Below are 21,385 nucleotides of genomic sequence, written 5' to 3' on the forward strand. Positions count from 1 at the left end.
GTCAGGAAAAAGAGCAAACACCACATCTCTATGTGGATTTCTAATGGAAAGCCCCCAAAACCTCCAAGTTTGTACCCCTGAAGAGCACAGAGTCTTCCCCTGCTCTCTCTTCCCCGAGCTGCTGTGGGTTCCTGACACACAACATGGGAATGCCACTGAAAGCTGCTCCAGCCCCGCATCCAGCCGGGTCCCCGCTGTGCCAGGGCTGTGGCTGCCACCCTGCTGAGCTTTTGGGAACATCAAGAGGGGTTTTAACCTCCCCCTGTCTCCTCTGTGGCCACCAAGTCCCTGATGTTGGTGCCACTCTGGTCCTGCGCCTTCCGCAGCGCTGCCGTCTGTGGCCATGGAAACAGGAGAGGGAAAAAGGGAAAAGGGGATGGATTGAACTGCCTGGATTCTGGATTGAACTCCCTGGATTCTGGACTGGGACACAGCTCCAACGTGGGAAGAGCTGAAAAGGGAGAGGAGAGCTTGGGAGGGCTGGGAGTGGAGCAGGAGTGATTTATCCCCCGCTCAAATCGAATTCTGAAGGGGGAGGGCATTAAAGGAGAGTGTGAAATCTCTCTTTAATTAGCCACATAGTAAATTAATAAACCATTAAAGCTTTCCAAGTTCATTAGGCTCTGTTCATTTCTGGCTCTCCCCCAATCAGACAATGCACTGATGGCTTTTCCTTTCTGGTTTTAATCAGCTCTGTTTTCAACTCCTTGATGGCCCTGGCTCTCTGGAGCAGTAACAGATGGAAAAGCTTTGGGGAAATACCCAACACATTCTTTAAGGACATTTTGCAGGGAATTTCTTTCATGGCTGTGTTAATGGAAACCTTTCAAAGCCCTTTAAGACCATGTTTTATTTCACCCCGTTGCCCTGAAGCCCAGAGAGGTCTAACAGGAGGCTCTCACTGTGTTTGGGGGCAGGTGCTTCATCATGGAGGACAGGGGGTACCTGGTGGCACATCCAACCCTCATTGACCCCAAGGGCCACGCGCCCGTGGAGCAGCAGCACATCACTCACAAGGTCTGCCTGCTTTCCCTTGCCCTATTCCACACCTCTCATTCCTGTCTGGGTCTGATTCCAAAGGCATCAAATGCTGCCTTTCCCCCTTAGGAGCCTCTGGTAGCAAACGACATCCTGAACCACCCCAACTTCGTCAAGAAGAATCTCTGCAACAGCTTCAGCGACAGGACCGTGCAGCGCTTCTACAAATTCAACACCAGCCTAGTGGTGAGCGTGGCTTCTCTCTGGTTTGGCTGTTGAGTGGGCTCTGCTTGGGTTGGGTTTCTCCTGGTGGAAACACGGGTCCCTGCCAGGCTCAGCAGCCGGGGCTGGGAGCCAGCCTGCCGTGGGGATTGGCCTCTGCTCCCCTTCTCCAGACACAAACCAGGCTGCACACACAGAGTCCCCTGACATGCTGGGGTTATGGATGTGAGCCCTGGCCGAGTGTGCCTGCTGCCTGCAGGGTCTCAGCCAGCACCAGGGGAAGAAGGGCAGCTTGCTGTTGCTGGGTGAGGATTTTCCAGCTATGGCTGGGATGTGTTGCTTTGGATCTGAGCTGACCTCTGGCTCCAGCTCTGGCCAGTGTCACACCCTCCTGTCAGGTCTGTAATAACTGATCTTTAGGTGCTCAAATAAATCCATTTACTGGTGAGCATTCCCAGGCTGTCATTTGTGAGACTGAAATCTCTGGGGTCCTGCACACTCTGTGCTCTCCATGGATCTGTGTGAGCTTCCCCTCATGAGGAGTCTTAACCAGGGGCTGTAATTCCTCACAGAGCCACAGATCCACCCTCCCAAAGTCCCTCCACAGTGATTCCAAAGCTGCTACACTGTGGGAGCAGATTGGAAAATATTTGCAAGTCATGTCAGAATACATTGATTTATGTCAGGTTGGCTTAAACATTTTCCCCACACTTGAAATGCCAAGTGGGAAGTGTGATGTTGGGAAGGAAATTGTGTAGGACGGAGCAGAAACTTGTAGAAAGGAATCAGGAAGGAGTCTGCAGGAGCTGGGCAGTGCTGTGGTGGCTTTTCCTAAGGCTCAGGAAGTTTCCAGCACGTGGTGGTGGCTCCCATCAGGGCCTTGGGGAGGTCACTGAGGGCTGGCACCGTGGGGATAGAGAGCGTGGGGTTAGGCTCCTGGGAAGGAGTGAAGTGTCACCTCTGCTGCCACATCTCATTTTCACAACTAAGCCAATTCCTTTGTATCTTCAGCAAAGCCTTTTCACCCAGAAGTATCTGGGTAGCAAAACATGCCCAATCCTTAATCAGCCTTTGTTTTGTGAGCGTGGCACTCCCTCAGAAAACTCCTGAGGGGAGCCACCACCTCTGGAAGCTGTGGCAGAATCTGTGTCCCCACAGCCCTGTAGGGCCGTGGGGAAATGAAGAGCCTTCAGCTCCCTGAAACAACACCTGACACCTTGTTTTTTGCCCAGGGTGACCTGACCAACCTGGTGCACGGCAGTCACTGCTCCAAGTACAGGCTGACGAGGATCCCGGGCACCAACGCCTTCGTGGGCATCGTCAACGAGACGTGCGACTCGCTGGCCTTCTGTGCCTGCAGCATGGTGGACAGGCTGTGCCTCAACTGCCACAGGTGACAGTGCTGGATGGGCTGGGACACTGCTGTCCTCAGCCCTGCTCTGGGGCTCAGGCAGCACAGCCAGTTCATCACTTCATTCAGGGGGAAATCAGGGGAAATAGGAGTGCTCCTGTGAGAGGTGCAGGGTATCAGAGAGTTTAACCCAGGGAGTTTGGGAGGATAATGCTGAAAGACACTGAGAGATTCAGTGGCTCAAGAGCAGTTACTGTGAGTAAGGTATAGAAATTCCCATGATTTTCCATGGACTGGGGGGCTTTCACTGAGGGGATCCAGGAGGTTCTGCCCACACCACCCTGAGGTGTTTGTGGCACTGCCAGGAAGGATCCCTACATCCAAATGTGAGGCACTCCCTGCTTTTGGGATTCCAGGGGTGGATCACCCTCAGTCCTGGTGCAGGACGGAGCAATCCCTGTTCCTGGGGAAGGAGCAGAGTCACTGCACAGCCTTTTCCACGGGAACTGCTGCTCCAGAGCTGCAGCACCATGGGGTTAAAATCCCAGAGGTGTCTGATGGGTTTTCCCTGTGCTTTGTGCCCTGCAGGATGGAGCAGAACGAGTGTGAGTGTCCCTGTGAGTGCCCACTGGAGGTGAACGAGTGCACTGGGAACCTGACCAACGCTGAGAGCAGGTGAGAGCCAGCACACTGCAGGAACAAACTCCCTGCTGCCCTGCTGAGATCCCACAGGCAGGATCCTCAGTACAGTGAAGCAGGTGACATGCAGGAGGTGAAGGTGATTTGAGTGGACTGTGCTCTGAGTGCTGTGTCCTTCGCTGCCATGCAGGAATCCCAGCTGTGAGGTGCACCAGGAGCCGATGACTTTCACAGCCATCGACCCCAGCCTGCAGGATGCACTCCCCCAGTGCATCAACACCCAGTGCAACCAGAGGACAGAGAGTGGGTAAGGTGGCCTTCCCCACCCCTTGGAGTACTCTCTTGTGGAAATAATCCAGTGGAAATAGCTCTGCTTTAAATGTTTCAAAGGAAAAACAGAGAGGAAAAAAGCATGATGCCAGAATGAGGTTCTACTCCTGGCACTGAGGGCTCATTTTTGCTCATTATGGGTAGCCTCCAAGGACCGGAGATGGGTAAAACACACCAAGCTCTGACCAGGCTGCCCAAATCCTTTCTTCCTTTTTCCAAAGGCTGCAGAGAAAGGCTGGAACTGCAGCCAGACTGTACCGCACTGAGAAATGTCTTATTAGAGGAGTCACAAGTGGGATTCTCCCTTTGCTCAAGCTGAGTGGTGCAGGAAAATACCAAAGCAGACAGAGCTGGAAAAGGGATGCTGGAAATGCAGCTTCCCTGTGTAACTTCCCTTGTGGTACTTGAGCACTCCCATGGGATTTTTCAGGCTAAACTCACGTACTTGAGGGTCTAGAGATGCTTTTGGCCTCCCTCTGTCTCGTGGCTCTAACCCAGAGTGAGCTTTGCAGAGGAGAGGTGTTAAGCTGGAAAGTAACCATGTCCCACTGGTGTTGGCATGCAGGGATTGCTTTGGGGTGCTGGACTGCGAGTGGTGCATGGTGGACAGCGATGGGAAGACCCACCTGGACAAGTCCTACTGTGCCCCTCAGAAGGAATGCTTTGGTGGCATCGTGGGAGCCAAGAGTCCCTATGTGGATGACCTGGGAGCAATAGGTAACTCTGCCCTTCTGAGCTGCTGCTGCCTTCAGCTCTTTGTGTCCCAGAACATGCAGCAGGTTCTGCACACAATATTTACCTCTTAGCCAGTGCTAAATCAGTATAAAGAGTGCACCAGGCAGCAAAGATGTGGTGAATATCCCCTTTTGGAAAATCCTGATGTGGAGCTGAGTGTAACTGCATTGCTGTCTTCTGTCTGAGTTCCTTCTCCTATTCCAAATGAGCACAGTCAGGTATCCAGAAATCTTTGCAGAGCTTCTCCATGTTCCATATTGTTGATTTAACCCTTCCTGTACTTCTCGGAGTTTCCTCTCCTATTCCAAGTGAGCACAGTCAGGCACACAGAAATCCTTGCAGAGCTTCTCCATGCTCCATATTGTTGATTTTACCCTTCCTGCACCTCTCTGAGTTCTTCTCCTATTCCAAGTGAGCACAGTCAAGCACACAGAAATCCTTGCAGAGCTCCTCCACGTTCCACGTTGGTTTAACCCCTCCTGCAGAGCACTGACAGTGTTGTTCTCCCTGTGCTTTGTCCCTTTTGCTTTAGGAGATGAGGTGATCACGCTGAACATGATCAAGAGCGCCCCGGTGGGCCCCGTGGCTGGAGGCATCATGGGCTGCATCATGGTGCTGGTGCTGGCCGTGTACGCGTACCGGCACCAGATCCACCGCCGCAGCCACCAGCACATGTCCCCGCTGGCAGCACAGGGTGAGCTCCACTCGGGGCTGGGGATGGAGACAAACCCCTCAGCACAACTAAACCCAAAGGAAAAGCAGTCCCAGAGCTGCCTCCCTGGTTTTGTTGCAGTGTTCCCCTGGTTTTAGTCCGGTGTGAGCTGCAGGAGCCGGGCCTGACGCAGGGGCTGTGTCTTGCTGCCCTCTCCTGGGTACAGCCAGAGCTGCTGCTGCTGCCCAGGGAGCCTGCCCAGACCCAGAGGGAGATAAGCTAAGCTTTGCCAGAGCTCAGACACTAATCTCAGCTTTCTGCAGCTCGGCCCAGCAGATCCATCAGGTGTTTATTCTGTGCAGCTGCTGGGAGTGGCACACTTCTCACCCCCTTTTGCCTGGGGTTTGGCATGTGTCTTCTTTGACTTGTGTTTCCTGGTTCTGGTCCATGTGATGTTCATGGAATGTCTGTGCTTAGAGAGATGAAACCACTGAAGTCTGAGAGGCAAAACTGTGCTGGGAGAAGGGATACTGGTACAAAGATAAAGATCCAGAGGTGAGCACACCTCCCTGGAAGTGTTCCAGGCCAGGCAGGACAGAGCTTGGAGCAGCCTGGGATAGTGGGAGGTGTTCCTGCCTGTGGCAGGGGCTGGAAAAAGATGGGCTTCTAAGGCCCTTTCCAACCCAAACAGTTCTGGGAATTTAAGTGTGATTGGAGCTAATTACGTCTATATTTCAACATCCCCCAGCTCTGCTGTAAATCAGAACTTTAAGGAGTCCCTTTCAGGGGAGGTGGGATCCGGCATTTCCTGCTATCCCAGCCCCATCCACGTTGGAGGAAGAGCCCCCCCAGCTCAGACCAGTAACACAAAGTGCTTCCACTCTTGGTCCTTGGGTGGCAGCTGGCAGTAAGGTGGTGCAAAACCTTTCTCTCACCAGCTGTATTTTCTGTTTGTAACTCTGTGTAGAAATGTCAGTGCGTATGTCCAACCTGGAGAACGACAGGGACGAGAGGGATGACGACAGCCATGAAGACAGAGGAATCAGTAAGTACCTAAAAAATGGGAAAAACTGTGAGATTCAATCAGCCATTTGTTTTTTAACACTCTAGATTTGAATATGTGAGGAAGCCTGTGCTGATCAGCAGTAGAAAATGAAAGAGCAATGTTTTAATTCAGACATTTAGTGCACCTTCAGTCTCATGCTGAAAAATGACATTTTTCACTTTTAAAAGATAATTCTCCATTGGGTGTGGAGGAGTTTTGCCCCTTACAACCCCCTGTCATGAGCACTTCCAGCAATAGCTCTGATCAGCTTAAAAATCGCCACTGTGACAGCACAGGGTATGGAAAACCCTTCCCCTTTTTTGGCCTTAGCAACCAGAAGCCAAGTCTGGGAAAAATGGTCAGCAAACGTGGCACTCAATCCTTTTTGCATTGATTTGGGGTGCCTGCAGTTCTCTGCCATCCAATAAAAACAGCACTTTGCATGATCCTGGTGTGCTGTAAGTTGAGCTGGTGGACCCAAACTCCAGGGGAGCTCCAGGTCAGAATGGATCCCTGGCTCTGGGCCCTCACTAAAACAATACTTGAGATCTGAAGCATATCTGAGTTTCATGGCTTGCACCTACTGCCTCTCCACATCCCTTTTTGTTCCCTTTGGTGCCCTCACACTGTTGCCACCGGACCCTCAGCACCGGCACAGCCCAGCTGAAGGCTCCTGGCTGGATGCTGAGCCGTGTGCAGCCCAGCTCTGTGCTGCAGTGTGGCTGGGCAGTGCCCTGTGCAGCAGGGGGCTGCAGGCTGCTGTGCTCTGAGCTGTTTGTGTCTGTCGCAGTCAGCAACACTCGCTTCATCGCGGCCGTCATCGAGCGCCACGCGCACAGCCCCGAGCGCCGCCGCCGCTACTGGGGCCGCTCCGGCACCGAGAGCGACCACGGTGAGTGCTGGGCCCTCTGCAGGCCTGGGGGCTCTTCTGCCTCAGGACACTGGCTCTGGGAGGGCTGGGGGCTCTTTCCCTCAACAGGCTGGCTCTGGGAGGGCTGGGGGCTCTTTCCCTCAGCAGGCTGGCTCTGGGAGGGCTGGGGGCTCTTTCCCTCAGGACACTGGCTCTGCAGGCCTGGGGGCTCCTTTCCCTCAGCAGGCTGGCTCTGCAGGGCTGGGGGCTCTTTCCCTCAGGACACTGGCTCTGCAGGCCTGGGGGCTCTTTCCCTCAGGACACTGGCTCTGCAGGCCTGGGGGCTCTTTCCCTCAGGACACTGGCTCTGCAGGCCTGGGGGCTCCTTTCCCTCAGCAGGCTGGCTCTGCAGGGCTGGGGGCTCTTTCCCTCAGGACACTGGCTCTGCAGGCCTGGGGGCTCTTTCCCTCAGGACACTGGCTCTGCAGGCCTGGGGGCTCCTTTCCCTCAGCAGGCTGGCTCTGCAGGGCTGGGGGCTCCTTTCCCTCAGGACACTGGCTCTGCAGGCCTGGGGGCTCCTTTCCCTCAGGACACTGGCTCTGCAGGGCTGGGGGCTCCTTTCCCTCAGGACACTGGCTCTGCAGGCCTGGGGGCTCTTTCCCTCAGCAGGCTGGCTCTGGGAGGGCTGGGGGCTCTTTCCCTCAGGACACTGGCTCTGCAGGGCTGGGGGCTCCTTTCCCTCAGGACACTGGCTCTGCAGGGCTGGGGGCTCTTTCCCTCAGGACACTGGCTCTGCAGGCCTGGGGCCTCTTTCCCTCAGGACACTGGCTCTGCAGGCCTGGGGGCTCCTTTCCCTCAGCAGGCTGGCTCTGCAGGGCTGGGGGCTCCTTTCCCTCAGGACACTGGCTCTGCAGGCCTGGGGGCTCCTTTCCCTCAGGACACTGGCTCTGCAGGCCTGGGGGCTCCTTTCCCTCAGCAGGCTGGCTCTGCAGGGCTGGGGGCTCTTTCCCTCAGGACACTGGCTCTGCAGGCCTGGGGGCTCTTTCCCTCAGGACACTGGCTCTGCAGGCCTGGGGGCTCCTTTCCCTCAGCAGGCTGGCTCTGCAGGGCTGGGGGCTCCTTTCCCTCAGGACACTGGCTCTGCAGGCCTGGGGGCTCCTTTCCCTCAGGACACTGGCTCTGCAGGGCTGGGGGCTCCTTTCCCTCAGGACACTGGCTCTGCAGGCCTGGGGGCTCTTTCCCTCAGCAGGCTGGCTCTGGGAGGGCTGGGGGCTCTTTCCCTCAGGACACTGGCTCTGCAGGGCTGGGGGCTCCTTTCCCTCAGGACACTGGCTCTGCAGGGCTGGGGGCTCTTTCCCTCAGGACACTGGCTCTGCAGGCCTGGGGCCTCTTTCCCTCAGGACACTGGCTCTGCAGGCCTGGGGGCTCCTTTCCCTCAGCAGGCTGGCTCTGCAGGGCTGGGGGCTCCTTTCCCTCAGGACACTGGCTCTGCAGGCCTGGGGGCTCCTTTCCCTCAGGACACTGGCTCTGCAGGCCTGGGGGCTCCTTTCCCTCAGCAGGCTGGCTCTGCAGGGCTGGGGGCTCCTTTCCCTCAGGACACTGGCTCTGCGGGGCTGGGGGCTCCTTTCCCTCAGGACACTGGCTCTGCGGGGCTGGGGGCTCCTTTCCCTCAGGACACTGGCTCTGGGAGGGCTGGGGGCTCCTTTCCCTCAGGACACTGGCTCTGGGAGGGCTGGGGGCTCCTTTCCCTCAGGACACTGGCTCTGGGAGGGCTGGGGGCTCCTTTCCCTCAGGACACTGGCTCTGGGAGGGCTGGGGGCTCTTTTCCCTCAGCAGGCTGGCTCCCTGCAGAAGCAAAGCCAGAGTAAATGCTTTGGTCCTTCTGGCTTTGCTGTTGGATAGTTCAGATTGGATTTGTTCTGGGGGAGATCTCACTGGGGTCCTCAACGTCCTCCTGAGGGGCAGCTCTGCTCTGTGCCCCCTGTGACAGGGACAGGACCAGGAATGGCTGGAGCTGTGCTAGGGAAGGGTTGGCTGGAGATCAGGAGAAGGTTCTTCCCCCTGAGGGAGCTGGAGGGACAGGACAAAGGGAATGGTTTCACACTGAAAGGGAGTGGGATTAGATCAGAGGTTAGGAAGGAATTGTTCTGCCCAGAGCAGCTGTGGCTGCCCCTGGATCCCTGGCAGTGCCCAAGGCCAGGCTGGGTGGGGTTTGGAGCACCCTGGGATAGTGGAAGGCGTCCCTGCCATGGCAGGGGTGGGATGGGATCATCTTTAAGGGCCCTTCCAACCCAAACCATTCTGGGATTCTGTGATCTTCTAGCACCTTTAAGCTGGGCACCATGAGGCTCAGGGGGTTGGGATGTGTCTCCCCTGCCCTGAGACTAAATCTCCTTAAATCTGGCAAGCTGCTAGAAGGGTGTCATGCTGTTGACCCATGAGGAGGCTTAATTTATTAGGAAATGAGGAGGAGGAGGGCTAGACAAGGCAGTCTGCAAGCTGTCAGCTCTGCAAGGCTGGGCACCTTCCAGCAGACCCGGGCCAGCACTAAGACTGTTGCACTAATGGAATTGGGACAGGAAACCCAAAGGCCAAAGCCTTGGGACGTGGATGAACAGATGTCTCCTGGACAATCTTGCTCTAGGAGGAATTACCCTGGATTTGGGGTGAGATTACCTGTGCTGAGGCCGATTTGCCAGATTAATGCTCCCTTTGCTCCTTTTCTTGCAGTCCCAGCAAATCCTTCCCATCTTTTAGTCATCCTGGGTTAGCAGGGGAGCTGTCTACCTCCATCTGGAATGTGCACTGCTATTTTTAGTTTCTGTAATTCCATCTTCTTCAAAGGGCTGCCCAGGCTTCTTCCCCAATTCCTCCGTGCCAGCTCCAAGCCATGACTCAGAGCATGGCAAATGGGAGGCAGCTTTGGGGGCTCAGCTGCTATTTTTACCACCCTCCTTTTAGGTGTCTCCAGCTGAAAACCTGAGTGAGATGCTCAGGAGCACCAGTGCTTCCCAAGCCTTTAGTCCTTGCTTTTTTAAAGAAGGATTTATTTCCAATTCAAGCAAGATCCTTTTCCTTTTAAATTTCATTTGGTTTTGCATTTAGAGATGCTGAGGGGGAGATGTTTGCCCTGCAGCCTGGTTTGGGTAGTAACAGCTGATTTGGATAAATCCAGGTTATATCTTAACAGATTTTTTGGGGGTGGTATCTTCGATGTTTTGGTTTGAAATCAGTGCCAGCATTTCTGTTGTTACAAACTGTTGAACACGTGGGTGCTGTTACTGCTTGGAGTGGCACAAACCACAGGTCCCCAAAGCTTTGAATGGCAGGGAAAGAGATCCAGTATGGACTTAGAGGAGAGGATGGGTTTGTTGTGGTTTGTTCTGTTAAGAAAATTGTTTTACACCCTCTCTAAGCACTCTGTGTGATTCCATGAAGGTGCCAGCCAGTCCTGGGAATTCTGAGTGTCAGGGAAAGGGATCTGTTGTAGGCTTAGAGGACAGGATGAGTCTGTTGGGGTTTGTTCTAGCAAGAAAACAGTTCTGTCCCCTCTCTAAGCACCCTGTGTTGGTTGATTCCACGATGGTGCCCAGCCAGCCCTGGGAGTTCTGAGCATCCAGCCTTGCTGTGCTCACTGCTGTTCATTCATTCCCAGGCTACAGCACCATGAGCCCCCAGGAGGACAGCGAGAACCCCCCCTGCAATAACGACCCTCTCTCTGCTGGGGTGGACGTGGGGACCCACGAGGAGGACCTGGAGCTGGACACGCCCCCGCAGACGGCAGCGCTGCTGAGTCACAAATTCCACCACTACCGGCTGCACCACCCCACCCTGCACCACAGCCACCACCTGCAGGCCGCTGTCACCGTGCACACCGTGGATGCCGAGTGCTGAGGACAGCACAGCTGCCACCCCCTGCAGGCTGTGCCACTGGGGACAGCACAGCTGCCACCTGCAGGCTGTGCCACTGGGGACATCACAGCCACCACCTGCAGGCTGTGCCACTGGGGACACCACAGCCACCACCTGCAGGCTCCCACAGCCACCCCCTGCAGGCTGTGCCACTGGGGACACCACAGCCACCCCCTGCAGGCTGTGCCACTGGGGACATCACAGCCACCCCCTGCAGGCTGTGCCACTGGGGACACCACAGCCACCCCCTGCAGGCTGTGCCACTGGGGACACCACAGCCACCCCCTGCAGGCTGTGCCACTGGGGACATCACAGCCACCACCTGCAGGCTCCCACAGCCACCCCCTGCAGGCTGTGCCACTGGGGACATCACAGCCACCCCCTGCAGGCTGTGCCACTGGGGACATCACAGCCACCACCTGCAGGCTCCCACAGCCACCCCCTGCAGGCTGTGCCACTGGGGACAGCACAGCCACCACCTGTAGGTTGCTGGCACCGTGCACTGAGGACACCACAGATGCCACTCCAGGGCCATGGGGACTGTGCCGCTCCCCAAGGAGAACCTCACAGGCTTCCCCACCAAACTGAGGCATCAGAGCTTTGCATTTTTACAAATGGAAGGTTGGCTCTGGCCTGCAAATGTGCTTGATGAATAGACCTGCCAAAATATAGAAAAAAATGGAGCAGGAGGCACGTTAGACCTCCAGGAACAGGGATGGGAGTTTATCCAGCAGCTGGAGTTTGTTGTGCTGAGCCAAAAGCAGACAGAGAGCATAAAGAGCCAGAGATGATTTGGTTTCCTTAACTGGAAGAGCAGGAATGTGCAGCTGGAGAGCCCAGAAGTGGCAGGCAGAGCAGGAAGGCTGCTGGTGGAGAGCTCCTTGTGCCCACGTTGCTCTGCGGGACCCGGGACAATGCATCTCAAGATTTTTAAGTAAAGGATTATTTTTCTACTATTTATTGAACTTGAAACTTTGGGGGGAGGGAGGGGAGAAAACCTGTTAGGGATTCTCAACGAGTACCACGTGCATTCTGTGCTGGGGAAGGGGCTCTTCCCAGGAAAGCAGCTGTTCCCTGGGAGCTGACCTTCAGCCAGTGCCCCACTCTGCAAAGGGAAAATGAAGAAGCCCTCTCTGCCTCGCTGTTTACATTAGGATTGCTTTCTTTTCCACACTTCTTTCCTGTAAATATTACAGCCTGATTTCTATTCCAGTATTGTCTTCCTATCTGCAGAGGAGAAATCCTGTACTCCGCTACTAAAATTCAGAGAATTCTGCCCAGAAATTTCTCCGTCTTCATCTCTTCGCTCATCCTTAAAGGATTCCTGTGTGGAAGTAATAAAGAATTTCTTTAGCATTAGTTACCAGATAATCCCAAATGGAATCTGTGCCATTCTTCTGTTTCCTTGGACCACAAGTAGGGATAAACCAGTGTTTTGTAAAACTTGGGTTACTGTGGAAGAAACCTTGAAACCATAATGAGAAGCTGCTGCTGTTTGTCTGGAATTTTAACCTTGCTTGGTAATTCAAACAAAGATTAATCAATGTCTACAACAAAGGGCATCATAATTATCAGTATGTTTTCAATCACAGTGTTGTATTTTAGATTCACGTTTTGTGATTACAATGATATCAAGCCGTTCTTGCACTGTGCATATGGTAAACATCCATTTATATGTAGGTTTTTTTAAAAAATCACTTGTTTTAATTAATATGGTACTTAATACTGTATTATGTAAAAAATTGGTTCTTAAACAGTACAGTAAAATAACTCTATGTGTGATACCAGGATATCCCTTTATACTATGTATAAAATTAAAATCTCTAGTGAAATAAACTGTATATAAGTATAGATCTGTGGAGAAGTGGCTGCACTGAAATGATTCTGCTTCAGTTTCCTTCTCTGGCTGAACAGGACTGAAAATTCACTCCAGTTCCTCCAGATTTATCAACAGCCTTGAGAAATCTAAACTTTAAATATAAATGATGGAAGTTGTAAAGCCTTTTTTTAGCTGGTTGGTCATTATTTGGGAAATGACCGTTTCTGGAAGTGGTCAGCCACTGCTTAGAGTCACCAAAGCAAATAATTGAAGGGTTTTATTTCCTGATCCTCTCCTGAAACCTCAGTGGCTCTGGATTTGCTGTTGTGCTGTGTTTGTGCAGGATTTGGTGGAGGGTTTTGCTGAGCAGGCAGTGCAGGAATCCACTGAGCCTCTGCTTTGTGCTCTCAGCTGATGCCCTGGGTACCAACCAGGCTGGGATTCATTTCCAGTTTGGAATCCAAAGTCATGTTGGTGCTTGGATACTGTGGGACAAATAATTTTTGATAAAATGTATCAGAAATATCATTAATAGCCATGTATATTGGAAAAAGTCATCAGGTTGAACTACAATATTACTTCAGGGGAGAGGATTTTTGGTGGTTCCTCACCTTCCCTGCCAGCAGAAGGTGCTTGCAGGGTTCTCTTGCAGCTCTGCCAGGAACACAGAAGCTTCCAGAACCTCTTGGAACAGCTCTTGGAAGTCCAACAACCAAACCCCTTTTGCTTTTGCCTTAAAAGCTTTTCGAGAGCTTCTCCTCGCTGCTGCTTCATCTCTTTTCTTCTGGGATCTCTCTTCTTCTTCCTGGTTTGCTCTGAACCAATGGTTCTTGATCTGAGGGGTCTGCACAGCCCTGCTTAACCTGCAGTGATGGGGAGAGCCTGAGCTCTTGCTGGTGAAAATAATGACAGGGACAGCTCTGATTTCCAGGTGTGCCAAATGGCAGCTTCCAGTGCTGGCACTGACCTTGTCCCACAGGAATAAATGGGATGCACTGCTGATAATGGATGGGATTGGGGTTTGGGAGCTGCAAGAGAGCCCTTCACTTTTATTGCCCCAGCATTGTTTTACTGTATTGACTGAGGAGCAAGATCATAAAAGCAGCAGTTAAACCCTGCATCCTCCTTCCTGATAAGACTTTATGGCCATTAATTTTCCACTTATTTCATTTTCCCAACTTGGCTGTGTTAATTTCCTGTAGGTTTTCTTTCATTCTCCCAGCCACAAAAAAAGGTTCTTTTAAAGTGAAAATGAACATTGCCTTTAATTTGTGTTCATGAATTTTTAAATTGACTCAATGCTTGCAGTATTTGAGATCTGCCAAGTGTATGGATTTTCCTATATCCAAGGAAATATGGAGAAGCATTTCTTTGGGCAGAAAATATTGATTGAAAATGCATTGTGATTATTTTTTTAAATTTATTTAAGCTATTGCTTGGCTAAAAAGTGGGATATGCAAAGCCTGGTACAGTTTGCCCATGAACATTTTATAAGGCCACTTAAGCCAAATATTATCTTTATCCTTGCCCTTGGCAAGGGCAGGGAGGGGAGGATGCAGGGGAATTCGGGAGACGTTCACATGCAGCAGGACTTGTGACTATAACTGGGCAAAGGGAGATCTCTCAAAGGCTTTATTCTGTCAAGTGACCCAGAAATGGGCAAGAGCACAGAAAGTGGATTTGTCAGAGGAAAAACTATGGGAGTAAGCTGGCAGCAAATATGGAAAAGGAGAAAAAACTAGGATGCAAAAGTCCTGGATGCAAGAGAGTGCAGGTAATCCAAAAGGCTGTTGGTGAGTTCCAAGATGAATTTGCAGCGTTCCCAGCTCTTGGCTGCCCATTTCAGTTGTTTGTAAAAAAGATTCCCAGCTATGGCTGGGGTTTTCAAAGGAGCCTGCTCTGGGCTGTCAGTGATGTTTGGAATATTAATTCCTGCAGCAGTTAACTCCAGAACCATTGGATTGTTTTGCTGTACAAACCCCCCTTTGCCAGGGAGCCTAAGAGGGAGAAAGGAACATCAGTGCCATGGAATATTTCATATTCCTGCCTGGCAGCCCTTGGGCTGATGAGAGGTGATGATTTTGTGCTTTGTGCTCTGAGCTGAGCACAGAAGGACCTTGGCCCAGAAGGGCTGGCGTTCCTGGAGCCAAGGCTGCAGTGGAATTTGGACACTGGAGTCCAAGAGTGAAGTTCTCCAAGCCCTGCCTCGTTAGTGAGGTGCCAGGCACAGCTGGGGTGAGTGCCAGCCCCTGCTCAGAAGCACTGCTGGTTCCTCCTTGGGAGGAGATCCCCTGGGATCACTGACAGCCCTGTGGAACTGGGGAGGAGATCCCCTGGGATCACTGACAGCCCTGTGGAACTGGGGAGGAGATCCCCTGGGATCACTGATACCCCTGTGGAACTGGGGAGGAGATCCCATGGGATCACTGATACCCCTGTGGAACTGGGGAGGAGATCCCATGGGATCACTGACAGCCCTGTGGAATGAGATCCCATGGGATCACTGACAGCCCTGTGGAACTGGGGAGGAGATCCCCTGGGATCACTGACAGCCCTGTGGAACTGGGGAGGAGATCCCCTGGGATCACTGATACCCCTGTGGAACTGGGGAGGAGATCCCATGGGATCACTGATACCCCTGTGGAACTGGGGAGGAGATCCCATGGGATCACTGACAGCCCTGTGGAATGAGATCCCATGGGATCACTGACAGCCCTGTGGAACTGGGGAGGAGATCCCATGGGATCACTGACAGCCCTGTGGAATGAGATCCCCTGGGATCACTGACAGCCCTGTGGAACTGGGGAGGAGATCCCATGGGATCTTTGACACCCCTGTGGAATGAGATCCCATGGGATCACTGACAGCCCTGTGGAATGAGATCCCATGGGATTACTGACAGCCCTGTGGAATGAGATCCCATGGGATCACTGACAGCCCTGTGGAATGAGATCCCATGGGATTACTGACAGCCCTGTGGAACAGCCCTGGTGTGAGCAGAGGGGTGGCACTGTGATGGCAGAGGCAGAACACACCCTGGGATCTGGATGTTTTCTTCAGCTCAGAGTGGCCTCTTCTAAATCCTGTGGAAAAAATGATCTCTGGGCTCCTTTCCATGCTGGGAAGGAGCAATGCTGGTTTGCTCTGGTTTGTTGGAGGTTTTTGGAGCTGGCACTGGCAAATCCACCAGGTCAGCAGTGCCCTAGCAAGTGCTCTCTGCTGGGACAGCAGCAGTGACAGCAGGGAAGGGAACCTGCTGGCCAAGGGCACAAGGAATCCCTCCACCCCACCTTCACCTGGCTCTGGAACAACTCCATGGAGAAAGGGAACAGCCCCCAAAACTGCCAAGTCAACACTTTTCACAGGAAAAAAATTCACTTTGCAGGAAAAAATGTGCAGGAGGGTGTTGGCAAGGTCCTGACAAAACTGGTGGTCTTTCCTTAAATCCAGTTGAGCCATCAGACTGCCAAGGATTCCCAGCTGGGCCAACACTGATGGATTTTTCCAATTTTAAAACTCTTCCACTGCACAGAGGTAATGAAATTGGGCAGACACCCCGAGATGGGCTGGCACAGGAGCAGGAAACTGGGAATGCAGTCAGAGAGTTTAATATCCTCCTTTTCACTCCTCCAACATTCTGACACTTCCACAAAGTTGGTCCCAATATCCATTCTCTTGGCATAATTCATGCAAATCACATGCAGGATTAAAGGTTGAGTAATTAACATGATCTAATTGCTGCAAAATAATAATAAAAACCTCCTTAATCATTTATTTCTATTGCAGCTGAGCCAAGAAAAATCTCCATAAACAAGGCAAAGAAACCTCAGCCAGGGAACCTGGAAAACAGGAAGGGGATGGATTTTTTTCAGTCTGAACGTGGAGAAATCAGGCACAGCACGTTGGGTGACAGTTCCTATGGAAACCTTTTTTAACTGAACAGCAGAACATTTGAAAGGCTCATAAATTTTTTGGGAATGTTTCTCTTGTGTTACCTCCTTTAGGCCAGTTTTCCATATTGAACACTTTTTTTTTCCCATGTGTAACAAGTTTTTAAGGACAAAATATTGTGGGGGTGCTGGAAATTGCAGGCTCTGCTGGCAGGGAGAAATCATGGGCTGGTTTATCTTCTCCAAACAAATTGCTGGTGCCATGCCTGCTCCCTCCCAGTCCATCCCAGCTCCTCAGTTAATCCCAGCAAATTTCCTCCAGGTTTATGATTAGCCAGATCCAAGGAGCAGGAATGGAGAGGTATGGATTCACCCTATGGAATGCTTTCACCCCCAGCATTATGATTGCCCTGGTTTGTGGTGGTAAATGATTTTGTAATTCCCTGTGAATTGTCACTGTCCCAGTTCCTAGAAAATTGGTGCTTTTGGGGAATCTCGGACTGATTTATTTGGAATTCCCATTTGCAGCACATTCATGGGCTGGCCAATAAAAACACTCCTGGTAAGAATGTGGGGCTGGACCTGCTTTTGCCAGGAATCCAAGTAACATTTGGATGCTTTTTAATGCTAAAATTGCCAAAATGCACTTGGTTCCAATAAGTAATGACTAAATTTGAAGCTGAATGAGGAAAAATAAAGCCTGTGTGGGAAGAATGGTGATTTAAAGCAGGACATTGATTCAGGAGAAAGTGTTGCAGAGGTTCCCCTGTGAATATCTGGGCCATTTATTGAGAATTGTATTTGTTTGGTCTCATTTTCCTTTGTTCTCAGTTATTATTCAAGAACTTGGCTTTGCTTTGTGGTGTTTATTTTAATATTTACTCTTTTTTTTTGCTGCCTCTAAACACAAGCACACAGATCTGCTAATGATGCACAGAGCAACAAAGGTTTGAAATTCTGCTGCAGAGACCACAGGTCCCAAAATAGCCCATGACAGCAGAGGCCAGTAATGATTTCCTTGCAGGAGTTACTCACTGTGCAAGTTCCAGCTCTGAACTCTCCCACCTTTCCACTGTTTGCTTGCAGGACTCTGAGTTAAGGAGTAGAAGCAAGGAGAAGCTGCTCAGCAGGCTGATCCTGGGAGAATCCATCATTCCCAAACTCAGGAACAGCAATTTCACAGGCAGCAGGTCCCACTGCAAGTGTTTGGCAGAGTTTTTGTGCCTGGGTGGAAGAACAGGAGTAAAGAAACATCCCAAGTTTGGGCATGTCATGGAATGGTGCATGAAGAATGCCAGGAGTGTTGGAATTTGTAGGGATAAAAGGACAAATTAACTCCTTTTGGCACCTCTGGTGTATTTTGGATGCAGAGTGCATTGTGAGTGATCTGAGTGACCATCACCAAATGAATTATTGGTGTTGAAATGAAATCTGCAACTTCTGGATCCAAAACCTCAGTGTGTGAATGAAACACACACCGAGATTTTCTGATTTTCTCCAGATTCCTGCTGGAGCAAGAAGAGCAGGGACAAAAGGGAGTGCCATGGATTGTGTGTTTGACATGAGGTGTGATGGTAAAATCCATTTATCTGATGGGATGTGCAGCAGCTGCTGGGTCCCACATCCCCCTGCAGGAAACACTGAATTGTTTGATTTCTATTTCATTAGGCTATCACTTACCTCAAATACCTGGCAATGTCAGGTGGGGCTTTGTGTCCAAGAGATGTTCTCAGTCTGGGCTCTCACTTTACGTGCACAGATCTAAATTTGTACTTTTGGATGTAGAATCTCAAAAAACCCCAAAATCCTGGACTGGTTTGTGTTGGAAGGGACCTTAAATCCCATTTCATTCCAGCCCTGCCATGGGCAGGGACTCCTTCAACCAACCCAACCTGGACAATTTTGTCTGACTGCACCTGTAATTCCAAAAAAATGTTTAAATTTACAATTACAATTACAATTCATATTCATTCCATAAAAATTACAAAATATATATGGCTGGTATGATTCAAAGCTGCAGAAGCACAGGGAAATTTATCTTTTTAGGAGAGCTACAAATGGAACTGCTGGGGTTGAGTACATTACTCTTAATTAGCAGGGATATTTAATGAACTAAATTAAATTATTACACGGTGGTTTATCAGTTGTGCAGCAGCACAACTGAAGTTACTGATCTATTTTTTAATAATAAATTTAATTTAACAATGTTTTTTGCTTCTGCAGCAGTATTAAAACTCAATGAAAGTATTTTAGAAAATGGGAAACTGTTTAGATCAAAGCATAAACATGGAGGGTTTATTTGGAGGTTTGGTTTGGAAGCTCCAGAAAAGGAGTCAAAGTCATATAAATATTTCATGGAAGCCTCTAATCAACAGGAGGAAATTCCTAAAGGAAATACCTGCATGCCTTGGCTCAGCCTCCTCTTCCTCCTGGAACAGGTCTGTTTTTGGGAGGCTGGTATCACCTGCACATGAATGTTGGGGGGAAAAATGAATACTTTAACCTACAATATACAAGATTTTAAATATCTATCCCTAACCAAGAAAGAAAAAGGTCTATTTCTCTGATATTTTATATATTCTCTGAATATATTCCTATTTTCTCAAGTTTTTATGGAACTATTTACTGCAGGAATCGTGTTTGTGCCATTAATACCAAGCTTCATTTCTGAATTCTTTCAGCAATGCACTTTAAATTTGAATGACTTCAATTCAGGGACACCTGCAGCCCATCAAAAATGACCAAAAAAAGGCAAATTTTGAGGAGACAATTGCTGTAAGTAGAATTAATGAGCACTGGTTACAGGTGAAGCAGTGTCCACCTTCGAAGTGGAAAATTAATGGTAAAATTAATTACTCTGCTTGAATTCCTTCATTAGCATCACTGAATTTTATGATATTTGAGCAGATCCATAATTTCTGCTGTAATAGCTTGATCTGGTGATAATTTTTGAGGAGATATTTCATGTTTCAGTATCCCTAGGAGAAAAGTGTTCCTTTTTCATGATCCCAGAATTATTTACATCCCATAATCTATGAACCCTTCACACCCTCTCATTTCCAATGATTTTATTAAAAAGAATGCAAATATTGGAAAAGGAGGAACATTACCTGTTTGAGAAAAAATTCGTGAAAAGGAAGCCTTTGAACAGAAGCTTGTCAGCTGTCAATTTTTAAATGAAAACCAAAATTCCCTTTGATTACTCTAGTTTAAAAGTTCATTTTAGAAGTAAAAAAAGTCCAAAATACTTTGTGTTCTTAACTTGTTTTGGTTTGGGCTAAAGCGATTTCTAAAATAATTTATTTGGTGGAGTTTTTTAATCTGTAACTGATAATTAAAATGGAACCTTGAACCTAGTCAAGAATTATCCATCAGAATTAGATTTTCTTGATAAGAATTGTTACACACATCCAATTTAACTTCAAGTGTTCTTCCAATTTCCTTTTTAAGGCTCTTTATGTTTCAGGTCTGGATTCTCTGTTGCCTGTTCTTTGTGCTTGGCCTTGTGTCTAAAAATGGCTACAAAAATTTAAATTATTCTTCACTCATTTATAGCAATGATGACAACGTTAAGAGCTAAATTTACTGGGCTGTAAATGACATTGCAAGGGACTGTGCTAGAGGAAAAATGGATTTTCCAAAAGAACAACCTATTTTATTTTTTAAAATGGGTGCTGAGTGAAATGTTTATATGGACAGAGACCTCATGGAAGGGGAAATTTATTTTATAGTGACAATATGAAATATTGTCCTTCTGTTGTGATGCTGGGCTCCTTTTTGTGTCAGGTCACAGCCCTGTGCCTGTCCCCGTGTCACCAGCACAGCAGCCAGGTGCTGTTTTCCCCATTTGCATGGATTTTAATCAATTTGCCACATTCCAGGTGAGGAATAAAACCGGGACAAGATCACTCTGGGCCACCGTGCCTGCTGATCTCCAGTGGAGTTCTTGGGTTCTCTTGGGATTACAGGTTGGACTTGATGATCTCAGAGGTCCTTCCCAGCCTGATTCTGTGGGACCAGCTTTATTTTGTTGCTGTTCTGTATTTCAGAATTTCCCACTAAACAAACTTTTCCTCTTCCCCAGCCTAACTGATTCTGTGGGATCAGCTTTATTTTGTTGCTGTTCTGTATTTCAGCCTCTCCAGTGGATCTGTATGCAGGGAAGGTGGCAGTGATGGGGATTTGGGGAATGATTGCTGCTGGCCTTGGCTTCCATCAGGATGGATCCTGGGGCAATTCCCCTCACAACAGAGCCCCGGCTGTTCTTCAGAGCACTCAAATCCTTCCCAAAAATCTGTCTGGAGATGGGTTACCGTGGGATGAAGTGAGGAGAAGGGCCTGAGGGTGCTGGTGGACAACGAGCAGTCTCTGAGCCAGCAGAGTGTCCTGAGGGCACCTTCAGGAGGATCTTCAGGAGGAGCATTCCCAGCAGGTCAGGGGTGATGCCGGAGAACAGCTGGGGCTCTCTTGTGAGGGGAATTGCCCCAGGATCCATCCTGATGGGGGCCAAGGCCAGGGCACCATCCCTCATCCTCTCCCAGCACCAATAATTTCCCAAATCTCCATCACTGCCACCTTCCCTGGGCACAGATCCAGCAGGTCAGGGAAGATCCTGCCCTGGGGACACCTCTGGGTGCTGTGCCCAGCCCTGGGGACACCTCTGGGTGCTGTGCCCAGCTCTGTCCCTCAGCACAGCAGGGCCAGGAGCTCCTGGAGCTGAGCAAGGGCCTGGAGCATCTCGGTGCCCAGGAAAGGCTGAGGGAGCTGGGGCTGCTCAGCCTGGAGAGGAGCCCCAGCTGAGAGGGGCCTCAGCCCTGGCTGTCCCTGGCTGTCCGTCCCTGGCTGTCCCTGTGTGCAGGGAGGGGCAGAGCATGACCCAGGTTCTGTCCCGGGCCCCAGCGCTGGCACCAGAGGAGCGGGCAGGAACCGACACCAGGGAGGTCCCCTGGACAGGAGGCAGAA

At 50.5% G+C, this 21,385-nt stretch overlaps 1 protein-coding gene across 1 annotated transcript in view; it reads left to right on the top strand.

Moving 5' to 3' along the window:
* CACHD1 (cache domain containing 1) overlaps positions 1 to 10,988 on the top strand; it is an 89,616-nt gene extending 78,628 nt beyond the window's left edge. The window contains exons 18-27 of the mRNA XM_054285724.1: positions 918 to 1,017; positions 1,108 to 1,224; positions 2,433 to 2,593; positions 3,140 to 3,226; positions 3,381 to 3,497; positions 4,086 to 4,237; positions 4,788 to 4,949; positions 5,875 to 5,952; positions 6,743 to 6,844; positions 10,458 to 10,988. Coding sequence (XP_054141699.1) covers positions 918 to 1,017; positions 1,108 to 1,224; positions 2,433 to 2,593; positions 3,140 to 3,226; positions 3,381 to 3,497; positions 4,086 to 4,237; positions 4,788 to 4,949; positions 5,875 to 5,952; positions 6,743 to 6,844; positions 10,458 to 10,696 — 1,315 coding nt within the window. The 3' untranslated portion in view covers positions 10,697 to 10,988. The remainder of the gene's footprint in view (positions 1 to 917; positions 1,018 to 1,107; positions 1,225 to 2,432; positions 2,594 to 3,139; positions 3,227 to 3,380; positions 3,498 to 4,085; positions 4,238 to 4,787; positions 4,950 to 5,874; positions 5,953 to 6,742; positions 6,845 to 10,457) is intronic.
* Positions 10,989 to 21,385: the final 10,397 nt, after the last annotated feature.

This window comes from Melozone crissalis, unplaced genomic scaffold (genome assembly GCF_028551555.1).
Source record: "Melozone crissalis strain CALT ecotype California unplaced genomic scaffold, PUWL_Pcris_2 ptg000045l_1, whole genome shotgun sequence".
Classification (NCBI taxonomy): Eukaryota; Metazoa; Chordata; class Aves; order Passeriformes; family Passerellidae; genus Melozone; species Melozone crissalis.